At 44.6% G+C, this 25,584-nt stretch overlaps 1 protein-coding gene across 1 annotated transcript in view; it reads left to right on the forward strand.

Moving 5' to 3' along the window:
• bnc2 (basonuclin zinc finger protein 2) overlaps positions 1-25,584 on the forward strand; it is a 152,826-nt gene that overhangs the window by 122,389 nt on the left and 4,853 nt on the right. The window contains exon 5 of the mRNA XM_084559624.1: positions 20,080-22,472. Within this exon, the coding sequence (XP_084415750.1) occupies positions 20,080-22,472 (2,393 nt within the window). The remainder of the gene's footprint in view (positions 1-20,079; positions 22,473-25,584) is intronic.

Raw genomic sequence — 25,584 nt, forward strand, 5'->3', positions numbered from 1 at the left:
GTGCAGGGCAAACACTGAGAAGTGAAAATGATATGTTTAACATACATGGTCAGGTCTTCGGGCTCACGTGGGATCCCGGTTGGGGTTTTATCAAACTGCACTCGCACACGAGGAGTATATGAGTGCCACCTTCTTACCCGTTTCCCTCTCAAATCCCCATGATAAGGCAGACTTCAAAGCCCAGCAGCCAATCCCACAGCTTTATCCGAGATGCTGGTTTGATTCCCTGTCTGCATCTCTTCCCATGCTCCCCCCCGCGCCCCGACTCGTACTCCCCTCTGCTCAGTCTCTATCTGAGAAAAGCAGCAATATCTCTCCTCTTCACAAAGTCTCTGAGCGAATGAAAGGGGCCACCAGTACTTTTCTTCTCCCCTCTAAGTTCTACTGACATGTCATAATTAGAATAAAAAGGAATATTCTGCCTGTATTAATGTGGCGCCTTCTTCCTCCTCATCCCCTCTGAACACGCTGTTCCTCGTCTGCTCTATGAGATATGCCGCTACACGGATCAGTGTAATGGGATCTCTGGTTCTCTCACTGCACATTTGCCTTTCTCTTTCTACCCAGTGTCTGTGCCTGAGGAAACTTCCCTCAACAGGTCCTCGCTGCTGCACTCGTGCAGCCCGAGACACCCAGGAGAGCCTCCCACAGTCATCCCTGCACCCTAATTGAAACTGGGGACCAGGCAGCGTGTTATCGGGAATTTTTATTTACCACAGCCAAGCTCTGTCCTCTTTGCTTTTCAAAGAATCCCGTGTTATAATTACCTCCTCAAACAGAATCCCTGGCTTTCTGTCAGCATCCCTCGCTCCACATATCCTTTTCATAAGTTATAATATCCTGTTTCGGCTGCGCTGGAAGGAGGAAATGGCTTCTATATTGTGAAGTAGCCTTTCAGGGGGCCGAGGGTGGCTTGTTGTTGCAGAGGGAAATTGAATTTTACTTCAAGGTCAGCGACACTAATGACGGTGTGGGAAGGTGTTGATCTTGTGTAGCGCTGGTTTGTCTAGCAGCATCCCACTGTATCGATCTGCACGAGAGATCCTAGTCCTGCATTGATTGTCACACTGAATTGTTTAGGTGTGCTGTGGAAATTACTTGTGTAGTTTAAGCGAGTGATTTGGGACTACAGACATTCTCCGGGGTCGGGAAAAATAAATGGACGTTTCGGACTAAAACGCATTCACAAAATGAGTACGAAGCGGATAATAAAGACTGAAAGTACATAAATGTCTTGTCCGCGTTCTGACTGACACATACGTACTATACTCTCTACCACTTGAGAAGCCAGAATGCTCACACGGCTCCCATACTCATAGAGAGTGAGAATTTTAACCAATCACTTTCATTTCACAGCTGCTCGTATGCAAGATGGTTGGTTATGGGTAGATGCCCTGTGGTGTGAGTGAATGTGTGTCACTTCCCCCCACAAATGGAAACATTTAGACACTGAAGTGTATCCTGAGGTGAGAGCTGTAGAAGCTCTCACTCATAAAGTAGCGGGGAGGCAGCCTGTGGAGGAAATGAGCTAGGCAGACTGGTGGAGGGAGAGGAGCGTGACACACACAGAAAGACCTCACACACACACACACACACACACACACACACACACATGCGTACAGACACATGTGCTGGTGAACCACACACTGGTGACTACTGTGGTTGCGCTTTGCGCCATGTCTATCACCGTCTCGGCTTTCACCAGCGGCCCCAGCTGTGTTTGACTTCCTGTGTTTCTACGTGATGCTGTGGTGGCACTGGCAGAAAGGACACAGCCTGCACTGTGCCGCCATGTTGTGTGGTAGTGGCTTGAAAGGTTAACTGACCCCATCGTGAACCGACACCAGAGCCGAGACACCTGTGGAAGTCCGCCACAGAATACAGAATAATGTGGGATGTTTGCTGAAATATAATGGAGCCTTCTGAGTTTCGACTCCGTATTTTAAACATGAGATTTTGGGGCAATTTTTAGATAGGTCAGCACCTTCCCAGCTCACTAGCTTGTTGTTAAGCCCGCTCCCTTATGCCTCTCCTGTTTCTCTCTCTCCTCTTTCGTTATCCTCTTCCTCTGACGTGTCGTGCTTGAGCGCCTTTATTAAGCAGGATGACCTGTCATGCAGGTGTGAGGAGGAGGTGATGGCTACCCGTGCCCTCCGCGCATCCTCATTCTCTCTCTCTCCCTCTGCTACTGGTCTAAAGAAAGACACTGCCTCTCCCCCTACCAATTGGTCTGGCTTCACTTCACCTGAGACAGGAGAGGAGAGGAGAGGAGAGGTGGACGGAGGGGTTGAGGAGCGGAGGAGTAGGGGGAAGCAGAGGGAAGCTTCTGCTTTGAAAGCAAAGCTGCGCGCTTCACTGTGAAGGGGCCCAAGAAACTTCAAAGTCAAATTCCGTCATAGGTCAGCCTGTTTTTAACGGTGATTAGTATTAGCATGCATTGCGAGCTTAAAGACATTTTTTATTTGTTTATTTGTTTTTATTCCCAGCCATGCCAATAAACAATCAGTGCATTAAGTGGCGAGCAAATGGAATCAATTCATCCAGTTTTGCGCAGATGAGTGCAGAAAACGAGGCGTGAAGCAGCCGCTCTCTGTGTTTGGAGTGGCTAATTAGGAGCCCATTACAAAGCATCTCAGCATGGTGCTACCCTGATTGTTTATTAGAATTTCACTAAGGTGGAGGAGGGCGAGAGAGAAAGAGAGAGAAAAGGGGACTAATAGTAGTAATAAATGGATAATAGATGGATACCTAACAGAGACACACACACACGCAGCCGTGGTGAATGCCAGCCCCTGGGCTGCCTACAAAACGGCTCTTGTAAAAGTGAGGAAAAAAATAAAAATCTCTACCAGCACCGTGCATATGCTTTGGCTCCGTCCTCTTAAAGGCTGTCTTATTAAATGGGTAAGTGGCTGAGCGCTGGGACCACCAAGTGAGCTGTGCTGTCACTGGCACCCGGCTCTCTGTGGGCTGAGGGCCGCAGGCGTAGACAGGATATGATATAAGGTCACTAGAAATGATGATGGTTGAACACTCTATGATACATCAGTTCCCAGCACTCACTGCTGCAGCTGCCGGTGGCATTTCTAAGACTTTTCTAGTCCTGGATTTTGTTGTAAAAGATGCAGATCTAAGTTATTGCCTCCCACAACTCTACCTTGAAAGGGTGTGTGTTGGAAGGCAAAGGCAATAATCAACAAAGACAACAGGGCCTTCTGAAGAGAGACGATCAATAGACTGCTACAGGTGACTGACCTCCGTGAGCACAGACACATCCATGCAGGATAACCACAAAAACACACACATTCAGGCGTAGGCACATGCACCAGTAAGTACGCTCCACTGTGTTGTCTCCCCCTAACCTCTGGTTTACACTTTGCGTGTGTGTGTTTGTGTGTGTGCATGCTCTCAAGCAAGTATTACTCTCTCTCATCTTCAGGATCTACGGCTCAGTGCCAACTGGAGCTTTGGTGCCAGGCACTACCTTATCGCCTCCCTGGTACACGCACACACATGCGCACACCACATACACACGCATGCACTCGTACTTACATGTGCACTTTAAACAACCTTGTTGCAAAAGTTTGTGCGCAGGCACTCACACACAGTTGTACATGATGATCTGCCCTCAACATAAACAAAGATAAGAGCAGGAACGCTCAGCGCAAGGCCCCAAGAGGTACAAAGCTATTACTGGGAGACCACAGTCGCGTGGCTGTGTGTGTGTGTGTGTATGTGTGTGTGTGAGCAGTCATGTATGTGTTTATGTAGTGCCAGTTGCAGGGCAGAGCTCTTCCAGTTTCATGTGCCACCACCACCACTTCCTAACTTTGTAGCACTAACCGCTGCAGAGTTCATAATGTGAAACAACGGTGGCACGAGGTGTTAAACTCCTCTCTGACTTCCTGTCAAGATCTTTGCCACCAGCCGTCACAGCATACGGACTGATCCGACAATATAATCACGGCAAGTCACTGAACAATGTGCCAAAGGGCCCTGACAGTTTGACAATGGCTTTGTCAGCACCAGTGCCTCGCATTAAGCCTCGACTCACACCTTTGTCAGGCACTGAGGCCTGCTTAGGTATGGGGTGTGCCGTCTCCATCTTGATCCCTGACAAAAATCCAGCCTCTTGAGGTGACACAGTACAAAGCGTTTTCCTACTTTGCCAAGCTGACAAAGCTAATTACCGTGGTAAAATTCCAAGGATCATTCCTAGATAAAGTCTCCTTAGTCCTCTGAGCTGCGCACACAGTCACCCTCAGGAAAGGCATATCTCCAGAATCCACTGACTTACCAGAGTCCCAGGTTTGAACAGTGTCGCTGAAATTCGCAACGATTTCTCTCCACAGTTAAAGCGGTTATATGTTGGCCAATATATGTTTTGCCTGTTGAGAGAGTCATTACATATTTATTAGGTGGAGGGCTATAAAAGTTTGCCACTTGTGACATCTATGACTCAGCTAGCATTTTGTATTTTACAGGTCTAGATTCTACACCAAATCAACTTTTCTTTTTCCCCCCAACACGGCATGATTCAAATGCTAAAAATAGACAGTTTCAGGCACTTTCCTCTGGCTGACTGACAGAAGCTCCCTTTTTGTTGTAGCAGTGGAATGAATTCCTCAGCATTATGACCACATCAGTTGCTCTAGCTCTTTGAAATAAACGCTGTACCGAGCCTTTCTTTTTTTTCTGTTGTTATCAGAGCGTCAGTCCAGCCACCTTTTCCCTTTATGGGCATGTTTTGCTAATCTTGCTACTGGCCTGTACGTTTTAAGTCGAAACAGGTGTTGTACTTAGAACGCAATCTCGTATTAGAGCAAGCACCTCCGAGCTCGTACTGCTCCAAGGCTGTGTTTTCTTAGCAGATTCCTTCCTTGGCTACGAGGCCTACACCTTGTTTCATCTGAGTTAGAGACTTAAAGAAAGGAAACATTAAAGCCGTTTTTCTACGGGTGACACTTTAAGATAGACTTGCCAGGGGTCAGATACTCTTGTTATAAGTCTTGCTACAGAAAGCAACGGAGTATTCAGTCTGAAGTCACGTCAAGTGTGAGTCACAACTCATCATTTCTGTTTTTTTTTCCATCCGCTGTGTGCGTGTTAGCAGGTAGGTGAGCGCTATTGTCTGCCTTAAATAAAAGCGATATAAAGTAAAAATCAATCTGGCACAAGAGCCAGCAAAGGTTTCTGCTTTGGTCCCCTCAGCCACCCTCCTCTCCGCCTTTTCTTCCATTTTTATGTCTAAGGATAGAGAGATTAAAGGGATGCCGTGTCTCAACCCTGAAGAACTGCCATCAGTCAAAGATGAGCTGTGCCAAGCCTCTCTCTCTCTCATGCTCTCTTTCTCTGTCTCTCTATCTGTTGGATGCACAACATCCCCTGGTGCTCTTTGGCCCCTCTCTTCATCCACGGCCCACTCACACACACATCACACACGTGATTTACCGCCATAAACCGCTTGTCTGTGCGCCTGTATGCACGGACGTGAGCGAATGTGCGTGCACATACGTGATCGGCGCGGATGGCAGCAGCCACATCATATACAGTAAAGAAGCACTCCTCCGGGACGTTACCCCATCCCTTCTCATCCCCCCATTGAGATTCCAATATAGAAAAAAAGTCAACATTTCAAAACCTGAAGAAAAAAAAAAAGATAAAATAAAAGGCAGACTACATCTGGCACAATGTCTGTACTTAAGATCTCCAAGTATGTGTCTGGGGAGGAGATCTGGTGGGACGGAGCCTGAGTCGGCTTGGAAGCAGTAGAAACGGATGTCACACTGGAAATTTATACGGTGCGGTTCAGGGAGCAGCGGCTGTAAATTGACAAGTGATGCTTGTGAGCAGCGTTACCCGTCTGTTTCCCTTTCTCTCATCTTCTATCTTTTTCCGCTCATCTTTTCTTCTCTTAGGGTAGCTGTTACTTTTCACATCTGTGCAGGCCCCAAGCGTTATTGTTAACGGGTGAGAGGTACAAAAACAAGACAGGAGACTAAAGGGGGAACGGGTAGCTGTGTGCACAGACATGGAGAAAATTACTTGTATATTCGCCATGTGACATGAAATAGTGACAGAAAAAAAAAATGTGAAGCACATCTGAAGCCAATATCTTTAATCTCTGAATGAAAGCAATGTTTTGCTTGGATGAATGCGACCCTGAAGCCTTTTGGCAATGGTGAAAGTATGATATGAAGGCTAACTGTAATATAACTCTGAAATATACAGAATTAATAACAAAACCATAGAAATGTCAGTTCTTTTTTAAAAAAAAATCCCCTCTCATGAACATCAACATTAATTCCTGTCATTTCTTCCCGGAACAATGTTTAATATGACCTAGGCTAAGACACACAATGTTAAGTGTGGGGAGAGCACACCAGCATGTGTGTATATATATCCGTGCTATAGCCTGATAGAGTCATTCTGCTGTATGAATGTCTCTAATGGCGGCTCTCGTCTTTAATAATGCAGGATCATCTTTTTTTTTTTCTGTCCCTCTCCTCATCACGCCGGGTTTAGAGTGACAGCCACATGAGCCACCATTCTCCTGTCTACGGGGGGAGAGAGGGGGTGGCATGTGCCAAGACCACAGGATGAGAATATGATGCTGAAAGATGCACAAGATACACAAAGATGGAAGACTACTTTCTACTTCCAGGAACTGAGTACGCAGAGAGGCTGAAGTTCAAATACATAGTGTAGTGATTTGAGTTTACACTTCGATAAAAGCACGTTTCTAAATTAATTTAGTTTATATACGGCAAAGTAATAGGAAACAATAGTTCTTAGCAGGCTTTGATTTAAAATGTACTTCACAGCCACAAATAAAGCAGTAGATAAAGGTAAATTTAAGGAATACAGATTAAGCTGTTCATTACACAGTGTTCTACGTGGAGCACATGTGTTACAGGAGTTTGATAAATCCCACCTTCACTAGATATGAAGTAACTTGAAATCTTTTTAGTTTTTACCCCAATATAAAAATCCAAATCATTGGCATCTAACGAGAATCCGTCTTGGGCGATGAGTTGATACTGGCTCAGACTGCCTGGTCAGTGTTCAGCAGTGACATCTGGTAGACTCTACGTCTCTCCCACCAGCACCGCCAAACACCAATTGAGAACTGACAGATGCCAGGACGACTGTGGCAGCTCTGTTTTGCTATGGGAAACATGCTGTCACATCTGGGCCCTCCGGAGAGACAGAGACGCGAAAGGTGGAGATAATTCAAGACCAAAAAGACAGAGGGAACATCAGGGCGAGGAGACGTGAACTCTTTCACAGCCGCTCTCACACATGAAATGTCACAGGCCCAAACATCAGTGCGGGCGCCGTGAGGCTGATGCCCCTTCGGGGTGACAGCGTGATGAGAAGGGTGAATTATACTGTAGCACCAGTGCAGCGTGGTACGCGCTACTTGCCACCCCTGCCTCGTATCTTCCGCTCTCTCCCCCTCTCATTAACCTCAAGTCTGATTGCCCCCAGGACTCCCTTGTGCTAATTAGAGGGGGAAATATGTCTACGGTGCATGCGCTCCTGTACAAACCCGAGCATACAGTTTTGCGCAGCTGACAGAAAGGCTGCTGTAACTGAAGGTGTGAGAATGAAAGGCTTGTCTGCTATTGTGTTTCATCTACGTCCTGAATGTGTTGGCAACCGCGGGGTTAACCCCAGCAGGTGACGGTTAGCAGCGCTGTTGATTCCTTTTACGCAGACAGCCTCCGTCTCCGCAGTGCTCCTTGATTTAGCCGCGCTAAATCAAGAAGTGAGCATTGTGTCTCAACATGATGCAATTAGGGATTAACAAGATATGAGACTGTGAATTGATCATTTTCCCCTTGTCACTCACTTAGTATAACGGACAGCGCTATAATACAAAGAATTTAATAACAGTTCTTAATGATGAACTGAAATTTAGATTTTTCTTTGCTTCGTGTTTTAATGAGGATGGACCTGCTGTGTTGAGACGTTAAGGTGGACGCAAATCACACGCACACACACATCCAAAGACTCACACAATGACTGTTAGCCGTCTCCTTGGTGAGTTAAAGCCTACTGACAGAGAGGCAGTGTGGCCTCTTCCAGCGCAGACATTAGCACTTGACATCTCCATTGAGGAGGCCTTTGTGTTCTGGGGAGCAATTTGTGAATAAAGAAAGAAAGGGGACATTTTCTTCTTTTGTTTTACACGCTGTAAGGGACAAGTACGAGCAAGACACAAACATGTTGAGGGAGTTGTACAGCAAATAGCCATTTGTACCTGGACTGGACCTAGGGACAACTGGGGAAGAAAGACAGAGAAGCGGGTAAAGATAGAGGGAAGCGGGGGGGTTGGAAAGCAAAGGGAGAGTATTTAAGAGCACTTGAGTGCCAGCATAGATGTAGTCACTTCTCCCAGTGGACAAAACCAGGCCCCTCTGCTCCGTGGCATGATTTTTCACTTTAGCAAGCAGCACTCAGTGCTCCTGCGTCCGTCCCCCTCTTCTTTCTCCTCTTCCCTCAGTCACTGCATGCTTCAATGATTCCATCATTCCCTTTCATTCACTCTACATGGGGCACAAGTGCGCGCGCACACACACATACACACACACACACACACACACACACACACACACAATTTGACCCATTTGCCCCCCTGCCATTGGTAGTAAATAATTCCATTGTGAGGGCCATTAGCGGATATCTCAAGGGTTAAGAGGGGAAATGCACAGGCAGTCAGATGGGTGATTAGACAATAAGAAGATGAAATGTCTACTATTGTTTTGTTGCTTATTGTTTCACAGAGCTCACATTAGACTTGTGGCTAATTCATAAGCTTAATGTCTTTTATTTGCCCTGTTGTTGTTTTCTTTTTTGTCAAGCAGCTAAGATGGAGACATTTCCACGCACGCACGTTATTTGTATTGCTACCTCTCGCATGTGGCAGCAGGTCGCTCTGCCAAACTCTAATGATCCACAGACCTTGTTCTCATCACTGTTTAGGATTCAACATCCCTTCAGACTAAAGGAAATGTAAGATGCAATTATGCAAAGCATAGGGAGAAAGAGCCAAAACTCTTCGTCTGTCCTCCTGCATTTTAAAGGCAAAACCAAAAGTGTTTATGTTAATACACTTTACTGTGTGTGTGTGTGTGTTCCTGTGGCCTAGGGCAAAACAGCTCGCCGTTTTAGTGGAGGACTGCACCTTACATGGCTAAAGCACGGCCTTGCCAGTGACATAGCCTTTTAAGAATTAGTGTCACCAAGCCAGAAACCTCACTAGGGAGGCTGACTCCGAACGCTGCAGCGGACTCTAATTGTTAGAAGATGTGTTTCAGTGCACCTCATGCACACATGATGCGTGGCGTGTGTTTACGCGCCTGCATCGCCACAGAGCCTGCAGTGTCCCCTGCACATGAACCTGTAGATACACAAACCGGTCCTCTGAGCCTTTAGTTCAGCGACTGTCAAGAGGGATCCTTGTATTTTTCCACAGGCATGTCAGAGGATTACACAGTCCCTCTGCTGTTTCACTGACCTCCCCCTCCACACACACACACACACTTACATCAAAGCCGCTCAGCGTAGTGCCCAGCATCGAGTTTGGGGCACACTTGCCTACTCACTCAGCAGGCCGCTGGCACACACTCCACATTTGCCTGCAGGGATTGCCAATGGCAAGTATGGCCTCAGTGTGTGCATGTGTGTACGAGTGTGCTTGTGTGTGAGAGAGAAGAGGGGAAAAAAAAAAAAAAACGACACACGCTCAAGTTTGTGTGTAAAAAAGTGAAACATTTTGTGAAGGCAAAAAAATGACTACAAATTTATCAAAAGTTTCAAATCATCTCAGCTCAAACTTCACAGATTCTCAGCAAAAAAAGTCGAGAAATCAGGAATAACAGCCACGTATTGATCATGCGGTATGTCATACAGATTTCATTTTTTGCCCCGTTCTATAACCAGGAAAAAAGTTTCATTTCCTAAAGCCAAGTAGATATAAATGGGAATAATACAGCAATGGACAAGGGCTAAATGCAATTTAAGTTGGCTGAGGGGAAAATGTGTACATGAATTATCCCCCATCAATATATAGAGTTTAATGGTTGCGTGGTACCTAATTACGCCCCCATTTGACCACAAGCTCACCTCTTCTCCAACCTTTTTGTTTTCTTCCCTTCCCAAGCTCTGCTCCCATCCCACTCTCCCCCTGTCAGGCGCTTTGGCCTACACGTAGGGCAGCTATACAAGTACAATCCAAATCAATGGGTTCACACAAAAACACACAGACGCACAGCAGACAAGGTAAGGCCTCCAAGACCTCTAACCCAAACACCTCTAGCCCTGCAGGTTGATCAATAGTCAGAACCCATCGCACTCATTCTACACTAATCATTTTCTCAATGTTACCTCTCTCACCCTTTCCTGCTTTCTTCTGCGGTGGAGAGGAAAGTTTATTTCCCAGAGCTCCTTAGGAATCCCAGAAGCCTGCATGCCCCCGTCTCACCTCCAAGCCACAGCCAGACACCCGGTTAAAGGCTATTAGTATCGTTAGCGCCCCCCTCCATCCCAACAAGACACAGACAGAACCTGGACATTAGCTAATCCATACTTATTGCATCTGGGTTCCTCTCACAGCCTTGTAATTCATATGGAGAGACATATTAGCGCGACATATTAGGCTGGCACGGGTCTACGAGGTGAGAAGCTACACTGACACTAAATCGACTTAGCCGAAGCCTCACGGGATGTTGTAGGGCACTGCTGCTAGCTGACGACTAAAGCCCAGTCTGCCTGTATTGAGTTTCAGTGATGGCTGTTTAGCTTGTAGTGCTACACAGGGCAGAGAGGGGGAATGGAAGGTGCTCCGGCTCAATGCGTTTACTGACAGGAACCCTGCAGACCGCAAGGCTAAAGGGATCAATAGCATTGCAATGCACAGCACTACCAGACCAGGGCAGACCCAAACACAAGAAGATTGCATTACACATGAGTCAGGAGATGCCTACAGTGTTATCAACACAACACAATTACATTTAATTTACACTCAAATTCAGATAATTGTTTCATTGTCTGATATAGTAGAATTTTCTAGACACAATCTATATCAGCACTATTGTACGTTTGTGCAAACACAAATGGGCGATCCATCCCCGCTTCTCACAAAGGTTATTTTTTTTTTTTTTTTGTCTGGTGATCCTGGACCTGAGCCTCCAGGTGGCCCTGCATCCCCTCTCTGAACAAACAGAGCAGCGGTTTGCTCCACTTCCCCCATGTCACCAGGGCCAAGTCCAAACATTGTGTGGCCCGCCGGCCTGCTGACACGGCCACCCAGCCTGCCAGGGATTTGCGGGCTGGGTCAGAGTTGACATTTATTAAAGGAAGTTGCAGGGAGTTGACAGTCCTCTCGTCACGTTGCACTCCTGAATTCAGAAACGTATACGCCGTACACACCCGCCTCCGTTTCCAACAATAAAAGAAACAATGAAGCTGTTAAGCACTGTATGACCCCCGCAGGGCCCACTAGAGTAAGAATGACAGCTTTCATTTCCCCGACTAGTGCCACTGGCTTTGCTATGTCTTGCTGAGAATTACACCTTATGACACATTCAGAAAATAAAGAGCTCTCCTTGCAGCTATGCGAGTGTAAAATATGTTTGATAGGGGACAAAAATTATCATCTTTACAAAACAAATCTCGAGAAAAAACTAAGAAAACTTCAAGTGGCCGGTGTGAATGATGGCGAATGAATATTTGTGGGCCGCGAGGGGAAGCGCAGAGTTTAGTGGACCATGAGGAACAATGAAAATCTAAAAAGGAGAAGTCGAGTGAAATGGATTGAGTGTGCTGAGGACCAGATGTGCCGCGGATGGATCAAACATCTGCTAGCTCTGCAAGGCCTCGACAGTCTAGAATGACCCCCATCGTCCAACCTTTCTCACCATGCGTCCCGGCAAACCTTTTGTTCTTCACTGTCTTCTTCCCATCTGATATAGGACACTTTGTTGTTTTTTTAATTCAGTTGTTTGATTTCATCTTGAGCATCTAAACTGAGAGGTAATCGTTTGAGGTGTTGTAGTCGAGATTTAAAAAACTTCCTCGATTTTTTTTTTTCTCTTTTTCGGTTATTGTTCTCCGTCCTGTGTGTTTTGATGGTCTGTAGCTTTTCCTGGTGTATAACTTACAGTACAAAGAGGCAGCACCAGATGGTAATGGTGTTTATTTTTACAGTAAGTAATCACCATTCTGGAACTTACGACAGTAGACAGGCCCAGGGACCTGGAACCATGCCCTGAGAGACCTGAGCACCACTTCCTGTTGTACCCACATGATCGCAGGCACACACAGTACACGGTCTCTCACACACACATACACACACACGAATGCACGAGGACATCCTCTGGGCCACTGGCTACGTGAGCCCTTGGGCCAAAGGAATAGATGTGCTCTGGCACATAGGTTGGCTTAGTGTAAATTACACTGCAGCCACACTGGCACCAGCCGCATCCAAGATGAATGAGCCAAGCTACATGCCAGGCAACAATCCCAGTGAGGGAGTTTTAAAACACGCAGACTGCAGTGTTTGCAAGTTGGGGCCATTTTACCTACTCAGTGCACTACTTGACACTGATAAGACAACGATAATCTTAACCGACCAAGCCTCAGGTGTAATTTATGGAAGTGTCTTTTTGAGCCAGTCTGCACACAGACAACATGTCATGTCACTTTGAAAAGCAAAAACACGATTTGAAAGCTTTTTTTACTTATTATATCATTAATAACAGAACTAACAATGACTACTTTTATTATGATTTACAGGTTTTAATTTTTACTTGATAAAAAATATATTTTTAAATGCTGCTCATATTCGGTTTGTTCATAAAATGTAAAATCACCTTCACCACGCGCGCACACACTCGCACAGACTTATTTACTATTTTCTCCTTTGAAGAAGAGTGGCACAATAACAGTTTTGAGTGTCCTGTCAAAGATTAATTGTAGGCACGTCCGCTGCATTAGACAGCTCAAAGTGCAACAGAGGAACAGAAAGAAACATAACTGACAGCCTGTAAGAGAGTAATAAAGGTTGATTTAAACCCCAGGAGGATACATTTTCATGGTAGGTTGCAGAGCCAACTAAATTATAAGAACATGCTACGTAAAAATTTCCTTGTCCAGCAGTAACTGTTCGTTTTTTGATTGCAAACATAACATTTTGTCATAATGACTGATTTTTGAATTCCCGAGCAGCACTTTGTTTCCAATCCCAAGCAGTCCGCCTCATAGATTCCCTGTTAACATGACAGACACAGATTCCTTTGGGGCACTCAGACCCCCTAGTGGCCCTTCGTCCGTATGCGATTCAGTCTGGCAGCGAAATAATGTCAGGGAAAGGAGTGGGGTGGAGGGAAGGTACCAGAGAGAGAAAGAGAGGCTCGAGTTAATGGTCTTGCATCTTCCTGGCAGCATGTCAATAATGGCTCTGATCACATTAAATAAAGAGTCCATTAGCTTATTCTCTTTCCTCCTGCATGCTCCACAGCAGAAGCACGGGAGAAAGCTGAAAAGCTCTTCTAATGCAGTGTGTCTGCACGTTACAGACACCTTTATCTGTTCCCAGCTAGACCAAAACAAAATGACTTGGGAGGCTTACCTACACTACAATCCGTTCATATCTATTTCTGTTTACACAGTCACGTCAAAGTGCTGTGTGGATTATTTAGACTGTGTGGAGATCAATGTTAAAATGAAACAAATTTAAACAGATTTAGCTATTGGGGATGTAACTATTTAACACTTCATACACCATATAATCAGGGACAACTTGTAACATACTGGTTTTATGAGCTCAAGTTTCACTTATTTTATTTTAAGCACAGTTACTTGCCAAAGACTGTATTTTGCTACCCACTACAAGCCTAGAGATATAATGTGATAATGGGTATTACACAAAAGAGGAACAGAAATGACTGATACATCAAGACACAGCACAACCACATGACTGCGTAGCCAAAGAGCAAATTGTGAGCATATGTTAATGCACCTTCTCTGCTTCGGCCTCCTGCCAAAATAGTAATCAAGACAAAGGAGATGTGATATAAGAGGGAGAGAAAAGCATCTCTGCAACACACACACAAGACAGGCCATTTCTCAGCCGCCTCACTGCTCTCCATTGGCCCTGGAGGGAGCACAGAGGCCCCCACATCTGTCTCCCAGGCCCACGACAGACCTGGCTGCTGTATCCAGACCCAGGAGATCACACGAATCATCCTCAATTAATGTGAACCATCAGGCTTTCCCTCACTGCTTCTATCATTCCACCCCTCTTCTCTGAGGCATCCCCTCCAGCTCAGGACTGGGTCTGCTGAGTTTTACACATTGACCACGGCCACGGTTGCTTAGCACAGTTGGGTGAGGCAAGGCATCGTTATTGTGTTATTGTGCGCTTTGTGCAAAGAGACAGGGAATCAATACATCAGTCCAGACCCAAATGCTGCTCACATGTAAGTGCTGCGAGGCGGTTCTTCAGAGGTTCTGAACTCAGACAACAGCCGACTTTGCTCCGCAGCTCACTGGGGCCTGAAATGGCTTCCATGTGCCGCCCCATCTGAACCTCTGCTGGGCTGTGGCCAAAAGGCTGTCCTTTTCACTTTTTAGAGATGCTGAGGGACAGCTTTTAAACAAAAAATGGTGGTGATGGTGGACGTCAGGAGATTAAGATGACGGATTTGTTTTCAAAAACAGATAATGAAAAAAGACAGGTCAGTGGGGAAAGAAATGGAAACTGTTTACTAAAGGCCACCTGGAACCCGGTATGTGCCAGGTTGTGACTCACCCGTTTGTGGTAAAGTCTTCTGTAATAACCCCCCCTCATCCTCACAGTCTGCAACTGCACTATAAATCTCACTCCAGTCGATTAGTGTGCCCTTAGCAACAACTAACACACAGTCATGAATTTTTAACCAAAGCCATGAGTTAAATCAGGTTGGGAGGTGAAGGCAGGGTATCTTGTGGCCTGTTGGTTGATCAGTGCGTCTGGTACAGCGAAACAAGCCCTCTGGCCTCTTCACATTTAATCACAGCAGTGCCCGGGAAACAATCCTCTCTGGCAGTGATGATCATAATATTGACCAAGGCAATGCCCTTTGCATGGTGGCTAATTAAATGATAAAGCAGGAATCAAACTTGAATTGATTTGGTCCAAGTTCTAATCAGGAATATGGGTTGTTGCAGAAGGTCCAGCCTGGACTTTGTGTCTTTCAAAGGGGGTGAAGTTAGACGGAAAATGGGATCTGGTATTACTATCCTTTGTGTCTATATAGCTACATAGCATGACTTTCCTGAAATAAATTACATCATTCAACAACTAGAGATTTCAAAAATTGTATTTGTACCTTTTATTAAAGCCTTGGTGATATATATATTACTTTTCAGCAGATATTTTATCTCCTGTAATGTAATCTCCACCACAGTATCACTATCCCAGACGCATCAAGGCTGTCTGCTGACATGCCACCAATATGCTATTCTTTCCACAATACACAATAGAGTTTTAGACCTTTTGTTTGATAATCAGATGTATTGTAAGGCAGCTGTTAATCAGAAGACACTTCAAGATACAATAGATCTCCATTTTTTCTCAAAATGTACAATTCACTACATGGTGGTTTTATTTGTGTCAAAACTGTTACTGTAATAAGCAAGTGACACAATGTGTTGGTGACTGGTCCACAGGAACACTGTTGCCTGTTTTGGTAACTCCTGTTCATTTTGTGTCAACTTTTTGTAAAGATAGAAGTTAATGCTTCTGTTAACGCATCTACGGTGCGTACACAAGGTTACATCTAGAATACATTCTTCTGATGTTCAGAGCATAAAAGAGGAATTTACCAAGATCACAGAGTGCAAATTTCAGCCTCTATGATTCTTACAAATGTCCTCCACCCACGTATGGACGTAGCTACTGATTTCCCCGTGGTCCATCACAAGGGAAGAAGCAGAGCTGGTGTTCACACACGACCTCTGACCTGCCACTGGGGAGCCAATGGAGAAGCAGGCTGTGTCTTGGGAGCTCTTGCCCTCTGATGTGATGGCTCCAGGCAGTGGGCTTTACGTGAACCCATCCCCCATGGCACCCTTCGCCACTAGATCCTCTGCATTATTCATAAAGCCCGATATGGGGTGGAGAGAGAATATGGAAAAAGAAGCATCAAGGTTCAAGACCTTCTCAGATCACAAGGAACTTCAGCTTAACCTCCCTTGAAGTGGCGAACACGGGAACAGAGCAGGTTTTTTTAAGGAACTGGATCTGAAAGCAGGACTGGAGATCAATGGGGGTTCCCTTGAGGCTTAGTGGAGATCGCATTCACTGCAAGGTGATTGGTGGATCAATGTGGTTCCCATGGTTGGCTTTGCCATTGTGAGAACTGATCCATTCCAGTGCAAGTGAACTGTCTTATGATCAGTTGAGTTTGAACCCGTGTACAACAGATCGTATCGCTCTCTATTGCTTGTCCAAAAGACTGAGTCACGAGTATGATACGTGATGATTAGTGAAAAGCATATACACGTTAAGCTGTTAATCCCTAATGCACACCGTGCAATCTAACAACGGTGCACAACCGGCTCTTAATACAGCCCAGCACATAACCTGCTAATTGCATAATTGCCTGATTTGTTTTAACTGACAGTGCTACCGTGGCCTGTGACAAGGCCATCATTTGCTCGTCCTCATTGTCAGCAATCTGCAAGGTGGATACCCCGCTACACACCCACTACACAACATCCATATTAGAGACAGCCATGAATTAGGAATGCGTTGCGGGCGCGAAGAGATGAATAAATACAGCCATTGCTAGATTAATTCTGAAAGACATGGAGGCAGGCAGATAAAATAAACTAACAGCAGAAGCTGTCCACCAGATAAAGTGGGTACCCCATCGTCTCTCTGCTGTAATTATTGGCTAATAGTCATTAACCTGGCAAACAGAGGTTTAGCTGCATTGTTTAAAGGACTCTGGGATGCATAATGACAGACTAATATGTCATAGCACTAGGGGAGATGGGGGAGGGGTGGATTAATGAGATTTTACTGGAGGGAGTGTACAAGAAGAGGTGGGGCACGCCTGGAAAATATAGGGGGAAGAGGGCCACATTAAGCTAATTGGAAGATGAGTGCCTACTTGTAAAAGTGCTTCTAATGGCATATTTGTTTCTCTCACAGCATCACAACGCTAATGCAGGGGTGTGGGGTTGTGTACAGTGGGAAGGACTACAGACGCTCGTGTTTGTCTGCAAATGTGTGTCAACACACTTTAAATGCTCATTTTACTATGATACATGCACCTCTTTTCTAATCCTGGATTTTCTATTAATTTTTATTGTGATTATCTGAGTTAATAATACTGGTCTGAAGTTGTTACTATAAAGTGATTGCAGAGTACTGCAGTAGCCTTTAAGAAAAGTCTACTGAAAGGCTAAATAAAGAGCAGGACTGAAGTTAAATCAAGTTTGTCCCTTTTCATATCCTTTTCTAGAAAAAAAAAAATTGCTGCATTTCTGAATTTGTATCGACGCTCTGCTTCAAGCTCGACCCCAGCCCAAACGCTTGTTGACTGGCCTCCAAAACTCAATTGACCGGTGAACGAGGAGTGCTTGGATAGCCTCCTCTAAGGCAGGGTCCAGTGCATACCAGAACTGCTGACCTGTTCTGACAGCTGGCTGGCCCTCGCTAACGCTAATGGGCTGCAGTTTGGCCGGTGTCACTGAGTTCTGGCTTTTGTTTGACTTCATGAGTGGGGAAGTGAAGGCACAGGGTTAGACTAGCAGAGGGTAAAATAAATGTATAAACCCTGTTTTACTCAGGCAGTCATTGACACAGCGTTGTATTAGTGCCTCTTGTTCACAAAGCCTTTCTAGTCGTATATTTTGATATAATTTATAACCTGAGAAAAGTACCTTGCATTTATCAATCAGTATTTTTATATTATATTATACTCTATTTTATCATCTGTAGGACCGTTAAAATTGCAGTTTTAACCTCAATTTAAATTTAAAATTGAACATCAAACCGGGGAGAATAGGAACCTATATATGGTAATCTATAAAATTTAAAATACTATTTACTGCCAATGAAACAGAGACATTATTCAAAATCTTTCCCATTGTAACTGCAGGCCTCCTCTGAGTGTTTAAAGTGCAACACAAACTAATTATTTTTTTTGTCACTAGAAAAGATGAAAAAGCAGCGGCTCTTCTTAGAACTAAGATTTCTTAAGAAAAAATTCTGGTTGTATTTAAAGATTCACTTTCTAATTTGCTTTCATTTTTTGTTTCAATTAAATCAAATGGAAGTACTAATGCCCAGATGGCCATGCAGTATGAAATAATAGTGTCCAGGCTAGAATTTAAAGTCATACCTCCAGGCTAAAACTCCAGAGCGCACACAGAATGAAAGTGTAAAATGTTTTTTAATGTATATTTAACAACAAATACCCCAGTGACTATTGATGTTTCGTCTCAGAAGAATCTATTTCTCCAGTATATCTGAGGGCATGATATGAAACCGCTCACACTTTTATTTTCTCTGTGTTTCTGCTCTTCTTCCTCTGTGTCTCTCCCGTACTCTCTCTCTTTTGCTGTCTCTCTTTAAACATTTATCTTCTGTTTTCTCCTTACAGGCCCTTTGTGCTTTGTGATGTTGGTTTTTACAGCTTTTTACTCACCAGAGTTGCCATTTATCTTTTATAGATGCCAGCAGCTAGGAGCACATAAGAAATGTTACCATTTCAGGGTGACTAATTGTCATCGCTTGCGTTACTCCCTTGATGTCACTTGCGCCTGGTCCCACAGGAAAGTGTGTGTGTGAACTGTAGAATTTACTGTCTATTTCCATCATGTTCACAAAAAAACACCCTTACCATCTCATATAATAATAGCAGTGACTGCAATTAGAGTATGATGATCATTTCGTGAAGAGCACTGTCGTCAGTGTTACAAAAAGGGGAGAGATGCGGTTTAAGAGCACAAAAGTACCGTGTCAAACATTCATTGCTTCAACCTTAGTAACTAAATCACAGTCGCTTCTCAAGATTTGCCAAGATTCCTTTCTGAGAATCCTTTGCCATCTCTTCATGTCTGACAATGTGCACATTTGCATGGAGTCTAGGTTTCTTAGAAGATGCGAGCCAAGTAAAGTGCTCTATTTGGATTAATGCCCAAGTCCCAGAAGAGTACTTCTGATACCTTAGGATGGAAACGTGTTTCTTATCATTTCCAAGCCCCCAAAACCACAAGAACTACAAATGCCAATGAATTAAAAGTTATTTTACATTCCTGCCATTTTTTATGGGTAGCTATTGTCAAATGAAAGTACATCAGTTAAGTGTGTCCAAAAAGGCATGATTATGTATTATAAAGTGTTGTGTTTCATCAATGATCTTTAAGGTGAAACAATCACTGATAACCTGAATGATTTCTGTTACAAAAATAAACCCTAAAAAGATTACACATCCTTCAGATATTAATTCATAAATACATGATGACTGTCCATGTCCAGGTCGGCAGTGTCTTTTCTCTTTAAATGACCACCCTCAAGCACTTAACTGCCTTAGAAATAGAAAGCACAGTAAGAAAAAGCCTCCCAACCAAGGTATGATTTGTGGCTCATATTAATTATTCTATTATCACTCTTAGACATTTTTTCTCTGGCTCACAAAGTTTTGTAAATATCCTGAGGTACGGTTTGTGTTCAGAGGGAGCCTCAGCAAGAGTTCATATCTTTTCACAAAGCCCCAACTCAGTGCTTTTGATTTGTTTGACTGGCAGACTGAATTAAACTCAGTCATACATTCATCACTCAGTGGTTAATAGTTACATTTGCAGGACCGATTTAAAGAATAAATGAATAAGTGAAAACCGTATAGAAAAGGGCGAAGCTCTGTTAGTTACATGTTGCTCCAGGGGTCTCTGAATTTCATGAGGAAAAAAGCTCGCCCTTACAAACTAACCCCTGCTCTGTCTTCTCCTTTGACCACACTTATTATGCACAATCAATAAAGGTTTGTATTTTTGTCTTGTCTCTTCTGGGGCATCTAGGATGCTGCAGGCAAGGTGCTGGACCGCTGGACCATCATGTCCCGAGAAGAGGAGATCATCACCCTCCAGCAGTTCCTGCGCTTTGGTGAGACCAAGTCCATTGTGGAGCTGATGGCTATTCAGGAGAAGGAGGGTCAGGCAGTTACAGTTCCCTCTTCCAAGACAGACTCCGGGATTAGGACATTCATTGAAAGTAACAACAGGGCCCGCAGCCCAGGGCTTCTGACACATCTGGAAAACAGTAGCCCATCAAGCATTCACCATTTTGAGAATATTCCCAATAGCTTAGCCTTCCTCCTGCCATTCCAATACATCAATCCAGTCTCAGCCCCCATGCTTGGCTTGCCTCCGAATGGCCTCCCTATGGAGCAGTCTTCTCTCCGGCTTCGGGAACCCAGCCTGCCAAACCAAGGAGAACAAATAGATACCAGTGAATCAGAAGTGTCCCTATCGCCCTTCCGCACAGGACAGAGTCCGAGTCGAGGAGCACTTGGGGCCATTAACAGCAACACTGAACCCAAGACAGAACCCAACAACCGGGCATCACCCATCTCGCCAACCCCTTCCACCCAGCAGGCTCAGCAGCAGCAACAGCAGTCACAGCTTCAGCAGCAACAGCAACAGCAGTCAGGCCAACAGCAGTCTCAAAGTCAACCTCAGCAACCCAACAGCTTGAGTGACCACCAGGTCCACCACCACTTTGTAAAGGAGGAACAGTCTAAAACCATCAGTCACCCTTCCTTCTCTTCTAAGATGCACCGCATGCGCCGCATGGGAGCCACATCACGCAAAGGTCGTGTGTGCTGCAACTCATGTGGCAAAACCTTTTATGATAAAGGCACACTTAAGATACATTATAATGCTGTACACCTGAAGATAAAACATCGTTGCACCATTGAGGGCTGCAACATGGTCTTCAGCTCACTACGCAGCCGCAACCGCCACAGTGCCAATCCCAATCCACGGCTGCACATGCCCATGCTGCGCAATAACCGTGACAAGGACCTCATCCGTGCCAATTCAAACCCTGGTACACCGGTCATCTCAAGCACCAAGAATGGTGGCTTCTCTCTCACCAGCCCTGGAAGGCCACCACTAGGCTTCACTACTCCACCAGTAGACCCACTGCTTCAGTCACCCCTGCAAAGTCCGCTGGTGTTCCCCTCCTTGAAGTCAGTGCAGCCAGTTCAACCAGTGCCCCCATTCTACAGAACATTACTGTCCCCTGCAGACCTCGTCAGTCCTCCAGTGTCACTGCCCACCAGCCCCATCATGCCCACCGCCACCAACAGTACCACCCTGATGGACCAGCAACAGCAGATGCTGGCAGCTGCAGGAGTGGGTTCACACAATAATGTTCATGTGTCAGAGGCAGGACACATGTCCCACCGCCTACCTACACCTAGTGCCAATCAGGACCTCACTGGCAACAGTGACCCCACGCCCAAAAAGAAGCCTCGGAAATCTAGCATGCCAGTTAAGATTGAGAAGGAAGTGATTGATGTGGCGGATGAATATGAGGATAAAGACGACGATGACGATGATAACATCCACCACAATCACCACCATCACCAGTCATCTCTACTTCACAATAATGTCAAAATTAATGGAAATTGTAACAGCAACAACAACAGTGGTAATGGCAACCACAGTGGTGGCAGTGGACAGCAGTCCCCTTCCCAGGATGAGATGAGCCCTGGTCTAGCTCTGAGAGGAATGATGAGGCAAAGTGAAGATGAATGCAGAGAAGGGACCGGCAGTGACAGCAGAGGCGGAGCCTCTGAGCTTCGCTGTATGGACAGCTTTACCTCGGAGGATCAAGACCATGAGCGAGACTTTGAGAATGAGTCAGAAACCTCAGATTCCAAAATGTTCTACCGAGATGAGCTGATGGATGTGGAGGAACAGCAAAAGCACAGCAGGGGTGGAAGGGGTCTGGACAGGGAAGACAATGAGGGTAGTGAGGAAGCCCACTTGAGAAAGGAAATGGAAGGAAAAGGCCATTCCTCACCCTCCACTCACCAGCCCCCTATCAAGATCAAGGAAGAACTCAATGATCCAACTTATGACATGTTCTGCATGGGCCAATATGGCCTCTATAATGGAGGAATGGCAGCAGCTGCTGCTGCTGCTGCAAGCATGGCTGCCCTGCATGAGAGCTTCATCTCTTCGATGGGCTATGGTGCCAGCCCGCCCAAATTCCCTTCTTCTCAATCACCAGAGGGAGATCCATGTTCAAGCCCCGACCCCAAGATCTGCTATGTGTGTAAGAAGAGCTTCAAGAGCTCCTACAGCATGAAACTGCACTACAAGAATGTGCATCTTAAAGAGATGCATGTGTGCACTGTGGCTGGCTGCAACGCTGCTTTCCCATCCCGGCGGAGCCGAGACAGGTTAGTGCTACAAGTTTCCATTGTAACCTTCTTATTTTAATGTAACTGCGACAGTCGCAGGTAGGTTTGATTCCATTTTTAACATCTATCGCAGTTTAAATAGTAGCATTCCACAATTGAATATTACTGTCTTATAAGGACTTAAAAGTTTTATAAAAGCCTTGTAAAACAGTTTTTACTGCAGTATGTCATACTGCACAGATCTTATCTGGATAGGCTATTACTTACATCTGTTAGTTAATTGAAAACTAAAAAGGGATTTTAGGGACATCTGCTCTGTGTCAAGTCAAAGTTCACAGGAGTGTGGTGAGAAACACATACACACACATTTAAACAAGCACTAGGCCACAACCATCACCCCTCCAGCTGCACTGTGTTGTTTACCTGCCCTCATTACCTCACCTTGTCACAGGGAGATGAAGGCGCATACATTAACATAGACAGCGGTTTGTCAAACCACTGCATTTATTAGCGCATTAAGAGGTGAGGCTAGCCATACTCACCTGGGCTTGTTAGCACATATCAATCCAACACACTCACTCTACTGAATATTTATGCTGTAGCAGCACTGGCAGCGAGCTGACTGGCATCCTCTAATGCGTTTGGTTAGTACAGACAACCCAAGGGATTGCGAGCAACATTTTTTTTTTGTATCCAGGGAGTGACTTTTAAATTTTAAATTGGTCTGTTTAGTCATGCTTCATTACAATCTTATATGTAAGTGTTAAATCATATTGATAATGATCCAGATTTCTAGTGGTGAATCAACTACTGACCGCAGTTGATTGATAACCAAGTTATCCAATCTCTCAGTGGAATATGGTCCTTAAAAAAGATGATTCTGTCCTGTCCCTCTAACACACTGCATGCACCTTGTTGCATGCTTTCACACATATATGCTCTAAATAACACTGTTATTTTGTCTATTCCTTAATGGGAATAGAGATTTTTTTTCTGTTGGTAATATTAACAACAAGTGACACTAACATAAGTAAGGGCGGAGGTGCAACCTTCAAAAATTGAAAAACTAATTCTTTCCAGAGGGAGTTTTATATTTTTCCACAGTGTTTTGTCTCAGTCGCACACCGTCTCATCTCTTCTTCCACCACTGCCTCCTCCTTCCACCCAGAGTCACTGCTCCTTTTCTACCCCAAGCAGTTTATTACATTTGCTGTTCCCGTGGCATCTGTTTGTTCATTAGCAGCATGTAAATAGAGCAGGTGAGTCTGTGACTCTATTAGAATGGATGTGAGAGAGGGAACAGAACTGGAGACAAGTTAGCGTCCGTGAAGGTGCAACCCTGCTGCTCACCTGACACAGCTGTGCTGACAGCAGCAAGATGACACAAAGTGTTATTATAGCATGCAATGCCTTGCTGTGGTGTACTGCCACCAGTGAGTGTGTTAGCTCCCTTCTCCTGGCAAGGTTTTAGGAATAGTAAATGCCCAAGGCAGAATCAATCTGCTGTGCAACATGTGCACGCACACACGTATACAGGCACTTTCGCACCTTCGTACACAATACATGCAAATAGAAGAAGAAGAAAAGTATGTGTTCTTGTAAAACCTTCTCTTTTTAAACTCTTAGTCCTAAACTAAATTATGCTCGCTCTCTTCCTTTGTCGGCATGGTTGCGTTTGAGAGTTTGACTGCAATATGAATGCCATTCATGCACGTAACGTGGCATACCATATGGGAGAACGAGATAAGTTAGCAAGGAGGGACAAGCTGCCATGAGAATAATACACATTTAAACCAGGCGTGTACAGTATACGTAGCTTTGGGTGAGTGAGACTAAAGCACACTATTGTTTCCATACTTTTCTTGATAGCATATGGGACACATTACCACAGGTTCAAACAGGGAACAAAACAACAGAGGGAAGAGTGCCGCATAGCTTGAGAAATCTTGGGGCTTTGAGACGAGTCAATAGACAAGCCGCTCTCATCAAATCTGTCCCTGGACAATGCGCTAATGGTATAATGTATGCTCGAGTGTAATGATAGCAGTAAAATGGGAATATAATTTAGCTGTTTTCATCAGAGCATTTGCTCTGATAAGATTAAGAAACTGCATGTACAAATTTATTCGCACAAAATAATGTTTCGGATGTTTATTACTGGTAAATTTGATAAGTCAAACTACATTCTATCTCCTAATTAGATTTGTTTTTTCTCAGATAGTGTTGGGAGTACGATTAATAAGCAGCTCTTCGCAGTGGTTCACCTCAGACATAGAGAATTGATAAAATACTTAATAACAACTCAACACAAAGTAGTAATCTATAAAATATATAAAAATGCATTCAAATAATAACTACAGTTATATTTAATAAGGGGAAAGTAAATCAGTGGATGCTTATTATCGTTATTGTCACAGCTAATTAAATATGGTAAAGCAGCATTACAATATTTTGTTCTCTGCTCTTACACATCAAGGAACAGGACAGTGTCTGATTAGTCCATTGACCAAGTGAAAAGCCAAAAGCACGTAAACACACCGTCAGACAGCAGCAGCATCAAAAGCTCGTGTATCAAAGCAAAGAAGAAGAAAACGGGGGAGAGGTCATTTGATGCGCATAGAAAAACATCCAAAAGCCAATGACACCGTCACAATAGGACACACTGTAAATATACTAGCAAGAAAAAAAGCATCACCAGTTTAGATCTGACACCTGGATATCAGAACATCTGTGCACATGGATAATGTACACACTCCCGCAAAGACACAGAAAGGGATCATTTAATGTGCCCTTGAGCAAGCAAGTAACGTATGTTTGTGAATGCAAAACCGAGGGCAAGATAAGTGTGTGTGTGGTTTTACAGAGAGGTGTTTTGCCCCAGCCTCCTGGCTGCCTGCTGAACGGAGGTAAATGATAGTATATTTATTGTGGGGAGTGAGCAGTGTCGGCACAATTGTTGAAGAAGCTGCTTGATTAACTGCTGGAAAGGCGGGCACCAGTAATCATCACCATGATTAGCCTTGTTAATTATAATTTTTAATCTGGTGACAAGACATGCTTTACCTATTTTTTTTTTTTTTTTTAAACGCCCTGTCCCACTTTCATAATTTACCTTCGCCCCAACATTTTACCCTGCTCCTTTACCTACTGC

This window comes from Chelon labrosus (genome assembly GCF_963514085.1).
Source record: "Chelon labrosus genome assembly, chromosome: 2".
NCBI lineage: Eukaryota > Metazoa > Chordata > Actinopteri > Mugiliformes > Mugilidae > Chelon > Chelon labrosus.